This window comes from Macaca thibetana, chromosome 8 (assembly GCF_024542745.1).
Source record: "Macaca thibetana thibetana isolate TM-01 chromosome 8, ASM2454274v1, whole genome shotgun sequence".
Taxonomy (NCBI): domain Eukaryota; kingdom Metazoa; phylum Chordata; class Mammalia; order Primates; family Cercopithecidae; genus Macaca; species Macaca thibetana.
The window spans coordinates 90,893,846-90,908,450 of record NC_065585.1 but is presented as its reverse complement, the minus strand read 5'-3'; the positions used below and the strand labels follow the sequence as shown (position 1 = coordinate 90,908,450).

General features: G+C 37.8%; 1 protein-coding gene across 2 annotated transcripts in view; it reads right to left on the bottom strand.

Moving 5' to 3' along the window:
• The window catches only part of ATP6V1H (ATPase H+ transporting V1 subunit H), a 120,640-nt gene that overhangs the window by 65,871 nt on the left and 40,164 nt on the right, over window positions 1–14,605 (bottom strand). For both annotated transcript variants that reach the window (XM_050801791.1, XM_050801792.1), the window contains one exon: window positions 3,705–3,802. In XM_050801791.1, coding sequence (XP_050657748.1) covers window positions 3,705–3,802 — 98 coding nt within the window. The remainder of the gene's footprint in view (window positions 1–3,704; window positions 3,803–14,605) is intronic.

The following is a 14,605-nucleotide window of genomic DNA, read 5'->3' as shown; positions in this document are numbered from 1 at the left end:
ACCAACATCAGCTGGGCAAAACCTCCTACTCAAATGTCTAAATTTCAGCTGTACCATCGGCCCCTCCTCCAAGCATGCAAATTTTAATGATTCCAATCTCTTACCACTGCACGCCTACTTTACATCCCCCACCCCGCCTTATGGGTGGTATCTGCACTTGCTACGTTTCTGACACTCAAGAGTCATTTTTGTTTGTTTGTTTCATTTTAAACAAAATTAGTGGCTGGGCATGGTGGCTCAAGCCGCTAATCCGAGCATTTTGGGAGGCCAGGGTGGGTGGATCTCTTGAGCCAGGAGTTTGAGGCTAGCCTGGGCAACATAGCAAAATCCCATCTCTATCAAAAATAATAATAATAATAATATTACCAAAAGATTTCCCAAAAAATACAAAAATAGTTAGCAAATGTATACTTAGTTAATAATTCTTCATATCAAATTATGTTAAAATAAAAAAGAATGCCGATGATAGTTGAATGGGAATAGCACTGAATCTATAAATTACTTTGGGCAGTAGAGGCAATTACTCCCAGCAAAGGCCCACTTATAGCTCCAATATTTAGGAAGTTAAGGTTAACCTTCAGACTTTCCTGTGAGGCTAACAATATATAGCACAATATAATGTAAATTTTTTTATCTTATATAGGTATACAAATACTCAAACAGTGTTGTATTATGTATATAATAGGCTTTTTAACAACAAAAAAGTCAGCAAACTATATAGATTAAAATGTACTGAGTTTTTTTAAGACCTCAGTTATCAGCCAGGCGAGGTGGCTCATACCTGCAATCCCAGCACTTTGGGAGGCAGAGGCGGGCTGATTACGAGGTCAGGAGTTCAAGACCAGCCTGGCCAACATGGTGAAACCCCATCTCTACTAAAAACTCAAAAATTAGCCAGGCGTGTTGATGCATGCTTGTAATCCTAGCTACTCAGGAGGCTGAGGGAGGAGAGTTACTTGAACCCAGGAGGTGGAGGCTGCAGTAAGCTGAGATTGCACCGCTGTACTCCGGCCTGGGCGACAGAGCGAGACTCTGTCTCAGAAAGAAAAAAAAAAAAAAAAGACCTCAGTTATCTTCTACTCTTCAAACGAGCTATACCTGAAAATTTTTCTCCTCACATTATTCCCATTTGCAATGTGAGAAACACACACACGCACACACAAATTCAATGCTAAGCAAAAACTCAAAAAGTAGAAAGTACATATTTCTGAAAAAATGAAAAGATTAAATGACTTTTTGAAATTGCTATACTTTCAGCAAGTTATTATACCTTTATTAATGCCCATTTCTCCACCTAAAGGTTTAATCTGATTACTGCTAATCTTATTAGTGGTCATTAGCATATCAAAATATATTGGTTGAACATGAAATAGTCTGATCATATTTATGCCTGATCTTGTTGCTGTTGAATGGTTAACATTGCTGAATGGTCTCTAAAATACTAAGGTGCTAGTCATTAAAACAGCAGCATTTGTTGTACTCAGTATACCATGAGAGTTCAGAGAGACCAAATTTTGGTATTTGAGTTTATTTTATAAGCAATTACAACTATTTGTAGAGATTGCTATTTCATGACTTTGATTCTTTCTTATAGGTCCTCCACAGGGGGAAAAAAAATCTAATTTTTGGTTCGTAGAATTAAAATTCATTTTATCTTACAATTAGGGCAGAGCACTCACGAATGGAATCGGTACCCTTCTAAAAGGGTGCTGAGAAAGACCCCTGTCCCCTCTGCCATCTGAGTTTACAGTGAAAAGATAGCCATCTATGAATGAGGAAACAGACCCTCACCAGACACCACATCTGCTAATGCCTTCATCTTAGACTTCCTAGCCTCCAGAAATGTGAGAAGTAAGTTTCCACTGTTTATAAGCCACGTAGTATTTTGTTAAAGCAGCCCAAATAGATTAAGATACCTACTTTCTTTCAGGAAGTCTGAAATTTTGGTGTGTTTTAGGCAGTGTGTGTCTATATAACTAACCTCTAATAAAATCTTGGGAGCTGAGTCTCTGATGGGTTTCCTGGACAGAAACCTCACACAAATGTTGCTGCATTTTCAATGCTAGGGGAAGATACTCTGTGAGACCCCTCTGGGAGGAAGAGAGCATAAGGCAGCCTGCACATGGATTCCTCCACACTCTGCCTGTGTCTTTGTCCCTTATGATACAGTTGTGTGTCCTCACTACATCTCTGTAATAAATCTTATCTGTGAATACAACTATATGCTATGTCGGTGAGTCTAATGAACCTCCTGACAAGTGTGAATTTTTTATTTTCTGCCTATAATAATGACCAACAGAGGAAAGTGTTTCACAATTATTAGATTATTCAGAAGATGAAACAAGAGATAGACTGCACTCTATTCTCTAACAATAACAGTGAAATGGGTCAAATTAAGTTAAATCTTAAACTGTGAGTCTCTAGATATCTATATTATAAATGAATTTTCTCAAACTCAAGAACTGATAAATGAGGAATATATTTATAAGGACAAAAAGGAAATATAGTATTCTCAACTAGTTAGCCATTGAACATGAAAGACTTCCAGACAGTACTTTGCAACAAGAACCTAGACCATTTCGCTCAAGGACATGTGATGATTTTCTGTCATCTTTTATGATACTTGTGTTATAAGAGGCCTTAACCTCTTATAAACTTTTTACAAAAAGGTTTGCTATATTTTAATTTTTATTGAAATTTCTAACAGTTGTTTCTCACTCTCTTTATTCTTAGTTCCGTCAATTTTTCACAAAATGACTAAAAATATATTTTTAAAGGGTCTGTTGGACCCAGATGACAAACTGTGATGGCTATTTTTCCTGGCAAACTGACGACTAAATAAACAAGAATGGACTGAAATTTTACAGATTAATAGAAAAATAATTACTTACTGAATTGATGGATCTTGAATAGTTGTGACAATTGGAATACAATTCCTAAGAACAGCTATTTGCAGAAGTAACCCATTCTAAGGAATTGCATACAAATACTGACTGAAAAGATCTAGAATATTTGGGTCCCTTCACAGGTATATCCTACACTGGAGATACAGGTAAGAGTCCAATGCTTGCTTTAAATCCTCACCCACCAAGCAACTTACTGTTGATAACCTAAATTCCTCTGTAGATTTTCTAACAGAGAAACAATGTCTTGCTAACTGAAAAGAATATTTGGTTTAAGAGCAGTTAGATCTCTCATTATGAACAAATAAGTTGATGTTCTGACAGTAAAACAAGATTTCCATTGTTTTGGAGGTTTTCAGTTGCTTGTCTATATAAGCCTGAACAGACAGCTCCTCAAAGTTTCTATACCTGCAAATTAGGATCCCACAAAGACTGGGTTAAATTATATGGCATTAGAAAGAAAGGTTTATATTCACTCTTAGGTAAGAACTTTTCTTGTTGATTTTTGCCTACATTCATCATAAAATTTTTTTTTTAATTTTTTATATTCTGAGTACCTGGAATCTGTCCTGTTAAGCATTAGGTTCTTAAGAGGCCTTAACCTCTTATAAAAGCACAGATTAAGCAAGGAAAGGGGCTCAGTTTGATAGCTACTGACTTCTAAGAAGGTTAGTATAGTCAATTGTTAAACAGATATGAAAAAAATAAAATATTTCTTTTAGATGATTACATATTTCTTTGAAACTGTCAAGGAGGGACGCTTGTAAATGTTATTTTACATTAAAAGTAAAGGGCACTCACCAATTTACCCCATCTGCTTCCACCCAAGCAAAGCGGTACTCATTGACCCGAAGCATCAGCTGCAAACACCCGGCCACACACTGCACATACTGTGAACTCTGCACAAGAAGAAGTGTTGAGTTTTTTAATTGGAAAGCATTTAAAGTCATGCGATCAGATACACATTTCTAAATGAAAAGTCTGATTACTTACTGGAATTAGCATCTGAGCATCCAAAATTCCCTAATCTCTTTTCAAAAGTTAATCCTCATGTTTGCTTTAATCTCTACCTCTTAGAAATGAACAAGATTTTGTCTCCTGAATTAAATCTACACAAGTCAAGACTACTTAACACACAGTTAGGGAAATCTGGAACAAAATAATTTATATTTGATACAGTTTGATAAATAAGCATATTGCCTTACAGTGTTTCACATATCCCTGAATAAAGATACTATAGAGAGAGAATACTGTTCCACATAATTACAGAACTATCAAAGAACAATAAAATTAACAAAAAGAAGAGTAAATACTTCAAGATAGGCCTATATGTAAATGACCTCAGACAAGTTACTGAACTTTTTCAATATGAAATTTCTTCATCCTTTTGAGAACAACACTGCCAAGCATCCTGAATATTGTTAGATTTAAGAAAAATAATTCAGGCCAGGCACAGTGGTTCATGCCTGTAATCCTAGCACTTTGGGAGGCTGAGATGGGTGGATTTCCTGAGCTCAGGAGTTCCAGGCCAGCCCAGGCAACATGGTGAAACCCCGTCTCTACTAAAAATACAAAAAATTAGCTGGGCGTGGTGGCGCACACCTGTAATCCCAGCTACTTGGGAAGTTGAGGCATGAGAATTGCTTGAATCCAGGAGGCAGAGGTTACAGTGAGCCAAGATTACACCACTGCACTCCAGCCTGGACGACAGAGTGAGACTCTGTCTCAAAAAAGAGTAAATAAATAAATAATTCATTTCACAACACAGCTAGACAAACACAGGAACTCAATAAATAAAAACTTTATTAAAAAACCCATATGGCATATAAAGTCTAATTAAACACTTGAAAAAGACTATGATTTTTAAAACCATCAGTTCAATAACACTGTCCCTTACAAATTGTGCTTAAACCTGAAACTTAAAATAAACAGGAGTAATACTTCCAGAAAGTTGCAAGTCCCTTCATTTTACCAAAGCTAGTGGGAACATCTGACCTGGGCTTTTCCTTAATTATATACAATAAGCCTTAAGACTTTAAGAAGTAGAGAAAGGAGGCTGGGTGCGGTGGCTCACGACTATGATCCCAGCACTTTGGGAGGCCAAAGCGGGCGGATCACTTGGGCTCAGGAGTTCAAAACCAGCCTGGCCAACCCCCATCTCTACTAAAAATACAAAAATTAGCCAGGCGTGGTGGCGCACACCTGCAATCCCACCTACTCAGGAGGCTGAGGCAGGAGAATCGCTTGAACCCAGGAGGCAGAGGTGGCAGTGAGCCAAGATCACGCCACTGCACTCCAGCCTGGGCGACAGAGCAAGACTCCATCTCAAAAAAAAAAACAAGAAGTAGAGAAAGCAAAGGAAATTTTAGACAACAGCCTTCAAAATGAACATGCTAATTTCAAAAAAAAATTTTTAAGAATCATGGGTGTTATATAAATTCACAGAACCTAACATACATGATGCTACTAAACTTTGTTCTAATTTAAATAACGTTCATAAAAATCTAACACTTCAAAGAAATTCCAGGCACTTTAATACAGAAACACAACAATATAAGTACATTTGGTGGAACAGTCACATGTATCAAGAAAAGGTTATCTTGGGTTGTACCTAAAAAGCAGTTAATTTAGTTCCACAAAAAAAACACAATAAATCTAGTAATATAATTTGCCTGAAAACTCAAAACATTAGCAAAAAATTAAAGACAGATAAATAGTGCATTTTCAGCTCTAAAACAATATTCCATAATGAAAAAAACATATATTTTTTCCAATTAAGTCATCAGGTAGAAACTTTTTCTAAAGAAGAGGAATCCCATCTTTCCTGTTTAGAGAGATAACCCAGCAAGATTTCTAGACAAATGAATAAAAAGGCAACGTTGAGCACCCTCTTCTTTCCCATCTACCATCAGTTTCCTCTCATCACAAAAATTCTTTGTTTCAGGGTAAGTCTTTCTTTTCTGTGGCTACTCACCATGCTATGTTGAAATACATAACAAACCACAAGAATGGATTCTTGGTTGTTATTTATAGCTTCAGTATTCCCATTACAAATGAGCATATAAAAAGTGCTGGTCCTAAACCTGACATACTCTCTCCTATTGCACACTATCAGGCAGTAGCCGTACCATTCCAGAGATTACTTCAGAGTACAGAAAGAATCAGCATGAAAAATGATTAAATTATTGCCTTCAATTATGCAAAGTAGAGTGCATTACGTCCTTGTCTTTCACTTAAATTGAAGTTAAAGGTGAAATAAAAATTTCCCCTTTTATGATACCAACAGCTGATTATTACAATACTCATTTTTTCAGAAGAAGAACCCAAGACATAAAAAGGTGATATAATTTGCTGAAATGAAAATACTGAGTTGGCCAAGCACAGTGGCTCACACCTGTAACCCCAGTACTTTGGGAGGCCGAGGAGGGAGGATCACTTGAGGTCAGAAGTTTGAGAACAGCCTGGCCAACATGGCAAAGCCCTGTCTCTACTAAATATACAAAAAATAGCTGGGCATGGAGGCAGGCACCCGTAGTCCCAGTTACTCAGGAGGGTAAGGCAGGAAAATCGCTTGAACCCAGGAGGCAGAGGCTGCAGTGAGCAGAAACGGCGTCACTGAACTCCAGCCTGGGCAACAGAGTGACACCCTTTCTCAAAAAAAAAAAGAAAATAGTGAGTTAATCTTAGATTGGCACTAGAAGTCAACTCTCTTCATGCTTGAGCTAGTATTCTTTGTACTGTGCCAAGCATTCTGGGCTAAGAACTTGCCACAACATGCACTTTCTATGCGGCAAACCTCAATGGCAGAGAAAAACACTATTTTCTCTTCTCAACACATTTAAGAGAATGTCATTTAGACAAATTCTTCAATGTTGCTGAAAATGCAAACTCTTACTATATTACAGTGAAAGTCACAGCACAAAGAAAATAGCAAATACAGTATTCATCTTTCTGGTGAATGTAGTCTCAAAGATCCATACACTAAAGAATTACAAATTCAATAATTGAGGAACTGCAAAATAAGTAGGCAATAAAAGAAACATAAAAACATCAAGGATAGTGTATGTACAAAGTAAAACTAATGTTATAAAAACGTTTACAAATTTTCAATATTCATCTTCATAATGCTAGGATTTAAGTGCAAACTAAGTGAAAAAGAATAAAGAAAGTATTCATCTACATTCTGGAATTGTCAGCACTTGAGAAAACAAGTCTGCTTGGAATAAAAGGCATCTGTTCCACAGATACATGATGAAAAGGCACAGCACATTGGTATCAGTGAAGCACAAAGATGAACTTTTCAAATACACAATTGACTAAAATAAGTCCCAGAAAGCAGTTTTAAGTGAAATGAAAAGATGCTGATCAAAGTTCTAAAAGTAATTAATATGTTTCGTGACTATTAAACTTTTTTTTTCTCTTAAAACTAAAAGGCGATAGTATACATGTGTATGTGTGATTTTTACTTCAATACCGACACTTAAAGAAACACAGGACAATATCAAGTGTCAGTAAAGAAATGAAACAAATGGAATTTTCATACTTTGTTGAAGGGCACACAAACATAAAACTGGCAAGACTCACGAAAACTAAATTTACATACACCCCATTAATCAGCAATTCTATTCTAAAATTAGGTGCTGCAGACATAAAGGTATACATCTGCAAAAGATATGTACAAGAATGTTCACAGCAAAATTATTCACAAGAGTCAAAAAACTAGAAGCAACCCAAATATCCATCAATAAGAGAATGAGTAATATTCATATAATGAAATACTATACTGTAGTGAAAAAGAATTACTGCTAAATGCAACGAACAAATTTCATAGACACAATATTAAGCAAGAGAGTTCAGACACATAAGAGTTTATACTGTATATGATTCCATTAAATAGAGTTCAAGATTAGACAACACTACTCTATGGTAATAGACGTCATAATAATGATAAACTTTGTGTGAGTCGAGGTGAAGGCAGTAGGAGGCATTATGAGGTATAAATGTATCCCGCTGAACATTTAACATCTTTGCATTTTCCTTTATGTAAGTTATGACATAATTTAAAAAAAGAAATAGAGAAAAAAAAGTAAAAGAGGACTAGAGAGGGAGAAGGACAGAGTGAACACTGCAACAGGAACCAGAAGTTTTATCACATAATGTTGGGCAAATCACTTAACTTATTGAAAATTGTTTTCTTGTTAGCAAAGAAAAAGAAAAATAATATCATCTCTACCACTGGGGGAAAAAAAACTGCTATGACACTGAAATCAATTGCTATAAAACACTAAACAATTGTAAAGTATACTATTATCATCAATATTCAGGAACTAAAATACAGATATACCCCAAGAATTCTCTTGAAGTTGGTTGATTAAAAGAGATCCTCTAGTCAGCAGTCATAAAATATCTAAATTAAGATACAGTTTTACCAAAAAAAAAAAAAAATTGTTTTACTAATGTTTTACAAATTTATAAATCTTCAAAGTATTGCTTTCAATCTAATGTGCTTAATCTAGTAATTCAATTACATGACTAGTAGGAATCTTTATTACAGAAAAAAAATTGTTGGCATAACTAAAAAAAGTGATCTTCTTTATAAATTATTGCTTTGTATGCAACTTCCAAGAACATAACTAATAAATACATAGTATTAGGTTAGCTTATTGTTGTTATCAGTGCTATACTTTGAAAATGACATGTAAAAGAAAGTCTTATACTTACTTTACCAGTTAATTTTCTTTTGCATTGCAGAATATATCTGCAGGCAATCCTTCCAAAAATCAACACAAAGCCCATTTTATAATAAAGTGTTGAACAGCTCGTGTAATTTATTGAAGACGATGCTGAAAGTGATAATCATAATGGTCGTATGGATACCTGATGTACTATTTCTACCAAATGTATACGGTTTTCACACAATTGTAAAGTTGAAAAATCGTAAGTTGGACCATCGTAGGTCAGGGACTGTCTGTAATTGCCTGTGAGTTACTCCAGGTCCCCACAAACTTCACAACTCACCAGCTAGAGCAGACTACAATTTAAGGACAGGCCTGCAGTATGTGAAGTCTGTAACTGATGTGGCCCACTAATTTCTGCTACTTAATCAGCACTTTTGATGGTCTTATAAACAAAGCAGTAAAGAACTAAAGCAAAGAAGTCTTCCACCTCTTCTGAAGGGGTGACAAGTATTATATCAGCACAGCATTAAATTAAAAACAAAGCCAAAGCAGTGAAACTAGCCTCCCATTAACAAGAATATTAGAACTGCCACAGAAAACAATTTAAGGAATCTGGTCAAAAGCCAAAAAAAACCTAAGTCCTGGGCCAGGCATGGTGGCTCACACCTATAATCCCAGCACTTTGGGAGGCTGAGGTGTGCAGATTACCTGAGGTCAGGAGTTCAAGACCAGCCTGGCCAACATGGCGAAACCCCCATCTCTACAAAAAAAAAAAAAAAAAACAACTAAGTCCCTTTTCCTCTCAATCTAAAATACTGTTACTGCATGCTAAAACACGGATGAATCTTGAAAACATTATGCGAAGTGAAGGAAACCAGTCACAGAAGACCATGTATGATTTCATTTACATGGAATGTCCAAAAGAGGCAAATCCCAAGACAGAAAGTAGGTTAGTGGTCGCCAGGGCTTGGAGGCAAGAACAGGAATGGGGAAGACTGTTAATGTGTACAGGGTTGGTTGGTTTGTTTTTCTGAGATGTTAAAATGTTATGAAGTTAGACGGTGGTAATGGCTGCACAATTCTGTAAATACATTAAAAACCACTGAATGGCAAAATGATGCATTTTATAGCATTTGAAATATATTTCAATAAAGCTCTTTTTAAAACTAAATAAAATTGAAAATTTACTTCCTCACTCACACCGGCCACACTTCCAAGGGATCCAGAACCACATATGGCTAGGGGCTGCCCTAAGGGACAGTACAGCTATCGTGAGCATTTCTACCATCACAGAAGATTCTACTGGACATGACTGCTCCACTAAATCAAGAGGCAAGATGAAACAAGCAAGAAGGACCTGGCAACTTAAGTCACTACCAGTGACACCACATTCATCTAGCAACTACTCATGCCAGACTGATTCTGCAACACAAATCACAGAGAACAGGACACAGACACATGGAGGGCTCCCTTATCAATCGTTCTCCTGCCTATGCATACTGTATGAAGCTAGGCAGAGGAAAAAGGAAAACCAAGAAAGAAAGAAAGCTCCAGGTTCTTTCTAAATCTTCCAAAGCTTGTGAAGCAGTTAAAGGAGACCACCCCTCATATTGTCTTATGCCCAATTTCTGCCTCCAAAGAAAGAAGTGAAAACTAAAAGGCAGAAATGAAATCCACAGGCAGACAGCCCGGCGCCGCACCCTGGGCCTGGCAGTTAAAGATCGACCCCTGACCTATTGGTTCTGTTATCTGTAGATTACAGACATTGTATAGAAACGCACTGTGAAAATCCCTATCTTGTTTTGTTCCAATCTAATTACCGGTACGCGCAGCCCCCCGTCACATACTGCCTGCTTGCTCAATCAGTCACGACCCTCTCACATGCACCCCCTTAGAGTTGTGAGCCCTTAAAAGGGACAGGAATTACTCACTTGAGAGCTCGGCTCTTGAGACAGAAGTCTCACCGATGCCCCCAGCCGAATAAACCCCTTCCTTCTTTAACTCGGTGTCTGAGGAGTTTTGTCTGTGGCTCATCCTGCTACATTTCTTGGTTCCCTGACCCGGAAGTGAGGTGACTGGCGGATGGTCGAGGCAGCTCCTTAGGCGGCTTGAGCCTGCCCTGTGGAACATCCCTGCGGGGGACTGCGACTAGCCCGAGCGATGCGGATCCTGAGAGCTCTACTGGGTAGGCATTTGCTCCGGTGGGATGCCTCACCACAGCAGTGTGTGGTAGGCCCCCGTGGAGGATCAACGCAGTGGCTGAACACCGGGAAGGAACGGGCACTTGGAATCTGGACATCTAAAACTTGGTAAGACTAGTCTTTGAAACTTGCCCACTCCGTCTGAGTGGAAGCGTGGCCTGATCACCCATGGTGTGCCTTTATCGGCACTTTGCTTTTGGTTTTGATTTGGTTTGATTTGCTTGACAGGACCGGTGATGGGAACTTGCCCACTCCATTTGAGTGGAAGCGTGGCCTGATCGCCCACGGCGTGCCTGTACCGGCACTTTGGTTTTTATTTTTGACTTGACTTGGATTGCTTGATACTTTGGTTTTGGTTTTGACCTGGTTTGGATTTCTGGATACTCTGATTTTGGTTTTGATTTTGGTTTTGTGTAAACTACAAAAGTGTGTGTGTGCCCTTTTTACCCATTCTTTGTTTTGTGGTGTGTGTGTGGTGTGAGCGTGGTGTTTTGTCTAGAGGAAACATGGGTGAGGCACAAAGTAAGCCCACCCCACTAGGAACTATGTTGAAAATTTTCAAAAAAAGGATTTAAGGGAGACTATGGAGTACTATGACACCAGGAAAACTTAAAACTTTGTGTAAGATAGACTGGCCAGCATTAGAGGTAGGTTGGCCATTAGACAGAAACCTGAACAGATCCCTTGTTTCAAAGGTATAGCACAAGGTGACATGCAAGCCAGGGAACCCAGACCAGTTCCTGTACACAGACACTTGGTTACAGCTGGTTTTAGACCCCCCGCCCCCAACACACAGTGGTTGAGAGAAGAGATGCATAAGCGGCTGGCAGAGGCAAGGAAAGACCAGCAGAGAGAAAGAAAGGAAAGAGACAGAGAGGAAAAGAGGCAAAGAGAGACAGAGGAAGAGACAGACAAAGAGGGAGTCAAGGAGAGAGAGAGAGAAGAAGAGAAGAGGCAAAAGGAAAGTCCAAGAGAGACAAAGTCAAAGAAAGAGATACACAAGTAGTTAAAAAAAAAAAGTGTACACTATTCCTTTAAAAGCCATCATACCAATTCTAATTTGGACAAAACAAGGTCTTATTAATAGCAAAGGATAATTAAAATCCCAAACTTACAAGGTTTTCAACAAAGTAAAGTTTGCTAAGTTAACAGTGTAACATGTATTATAGTAACTTCTATTTTTGTGGCCTTAGACAGTCGTAAAAAAAGGTTCGCTTTGGAAAAGAATGGTTATCACCTTTGAAAAAAAAAAGGGGAAAAGGGGGGGAGGGGCGGAATTTATATAAAAAGAGTGTTATATGGTAAATTCTTGTCCTGAAATAAATTAACTGGTTGTTTAAAAAAAGAAGTATTTGTAGTAAGTCAGAAAGTTAAGGCATGTCGAAAAATTGCCTGTAAAAGTCGTAAAAGAAAAAAAAAGGTTATAAAAAAATGTGTGTCTAAAAAAAAGGATTTATGCAAAAAAATGTTGTATAATTTAAAAGTAACTAGGCCTCCTGAATGTAAAACTATTGAAAAAAAAAAAACCGAAAAATTTATGTGCAAGGTGTATAAGAAAAGCAAAATACACCTTTGGTAAAAGAATTTTAAGGAGGCAAAAAACATACATTTTTACCTACATTAAAAAGTTTTAAAAAATTATTATTTTGAAGGTTTAAGCAAGTTTTAAAATGTTAATTGTAAAGAACATTCTGTGTGTAAACATATTAGCTAACGTTAAAGAAGTATCATCCAGTTTTTCTGTGAACTGGACATTAAAGTAAAAGCATAACAGGTTTTTCTTAAAGCACCAACCCGCTCTTTAGCAAAAATTATAAGAGGCTGAAAAGAGTCTATAAAATCTTACCTTAGGGTCAAATATTAAAAATTAAATAAATATGTCTACAAGGTTTTATTAAAATTAGGTTTCACATTAATAACACACTAATATAAAGATAACATTTAGCTTATCTGGTATAAAAATCATACGAGAAGCACTGTTAAATGTAAAAATGGTATTTGGCTTTCTTTGGTTTAAAAACTAATAAAAATAGGTGCTAAAGGAAATTTCTCAGTAAAAAAGGCACTAAGGACTATAAAGTCCACTGCCAAGATCCCCACATTTAAAACAAAAGGTCAGTTTCTTAAAAATTACATACTTGGTTTATTTTCCACTTTCTTTTCTCGCAAAAAAAAAAAAAAAAAACTAAAAGTCTTTTAGCACATGTACCACCCTTAGAATTTCCAGTAAACCAGCACCGGCCTGAAGATCACGTGCTCATCGAAAGGTGGAAAGAAGAAAACCTCGAGCCAGCCTGGGAAGGACCCTACCTTGTGCTGCTAACCACTAAACTGCTGTACATCCTGCAGCAAAAAAAGGATGGACTCAACACACCCGAGTCAAGAAAGCGCCACCCCCTCCAGAGTCATGGGCCATAGTCCCAGGGTAAAACCCTACCAAACTAAAGCTAAGAAAAATTTAACTCTTTTCATCTATTCTATTACTCTTTCTTCTTTCCTCGCTCTATTGCTGACCATCTAGTTACTAATATAACCAAGTCAATTTCGCCTCAAACTATTGCATTTAATGCTTGCTTTGTTATACCCTGTGAGGACTTGCCAAGTCAAAGATAGCTTTCTACTTCAGAAAAGTACTTCTGTCCCTCCTGACTCTCCTCAGACTAGACATTAGTAAACTAGGACCATTTAATCCGGGGAGATTTCGATAAAGACCCCAGTGCCAACCAAGAGTGTTGCTCCCCCCGATATAGAGCTTTCATGCCATAGTTGGTCCAACATTCTGTGGACCACTAAAGAGCAAGGATGGACTGCCCCAACCAGTTTTTGTAATTTCCCTAAAACCATACATTCATTTTACTAGAGGATCATAGAAGTTAAAGACTTAAAACAAACTTTAGCAATTAAGACAGGATACCAACATACAAATGCCTGGTTAAAATGGATCAAATATTCCATCTGCACGTTAAACAAAAGCAATTGTTATGCTTGTGCACATGGCAGGCCAGAGGCCCAGACTGTCCCCTTTCCACTAAGGTGGTCTTCCAGTCGACCAGGCGTAGGCTGCATGGTAGCTCTTTTCCAGGATTCTATAGCCTGGAGTAATAAGTCATGCCAAGCTCTCTCTGCTATATCCCAAAGTTCAGCACCCTATGGTTCAGCCCCCGAGGGCCATCCAGCTTCCGTCTCCCAACACTAAGTTCACTTCGTGTCTCTCATGACAGAGAGGAAACTTAGCATTCCTTAGAGACCTGAAAGGATGCAGTAAGCTTAAGAATTTTCAAGCACTTATCAATCAGTCAGCCCTTGTTCATCCCCGAACGGATGTATGGTGGTATTGTGGTGGATCTTTACTGGGCACGCTGCTGAATAACTGGAGTGGCACTTGTGCTTTGGTCCAATTGGCTATCCCTTTCACCCTGGCATTTCATCAACCAGAAGGAAAAAAAATAAGACATCGTCAAGCGAGAGAAGCCCCTTATGGGTCCTTCGACTCTCCTGTTTATTTAGATGCAATTGGAGTCCCATGAGGAATACCAGATTAATTTAAAGCTTGAAATCAAACAGCTGCAGGATTTGAGTCAATATTTTAGTAGGTGACAGTTAATAAAAATGTAGATTAGATAAACTACATCTATTACAACCTACAGCAAGGAGCTTTTCATGAGTTAAAAGAAAAACTCATGTTGGCCCCAGCCCTGAGGCTACCTGATCTGACAAAACTCTTTACACTCTATGCGTCAGAAAGAGAAAAAATGGCAGTTGGCGTTTTAACCCAGACTGTGGGGCCCTGGCCAAGGCCAGTGGCCTATCTCTCAAAACAACT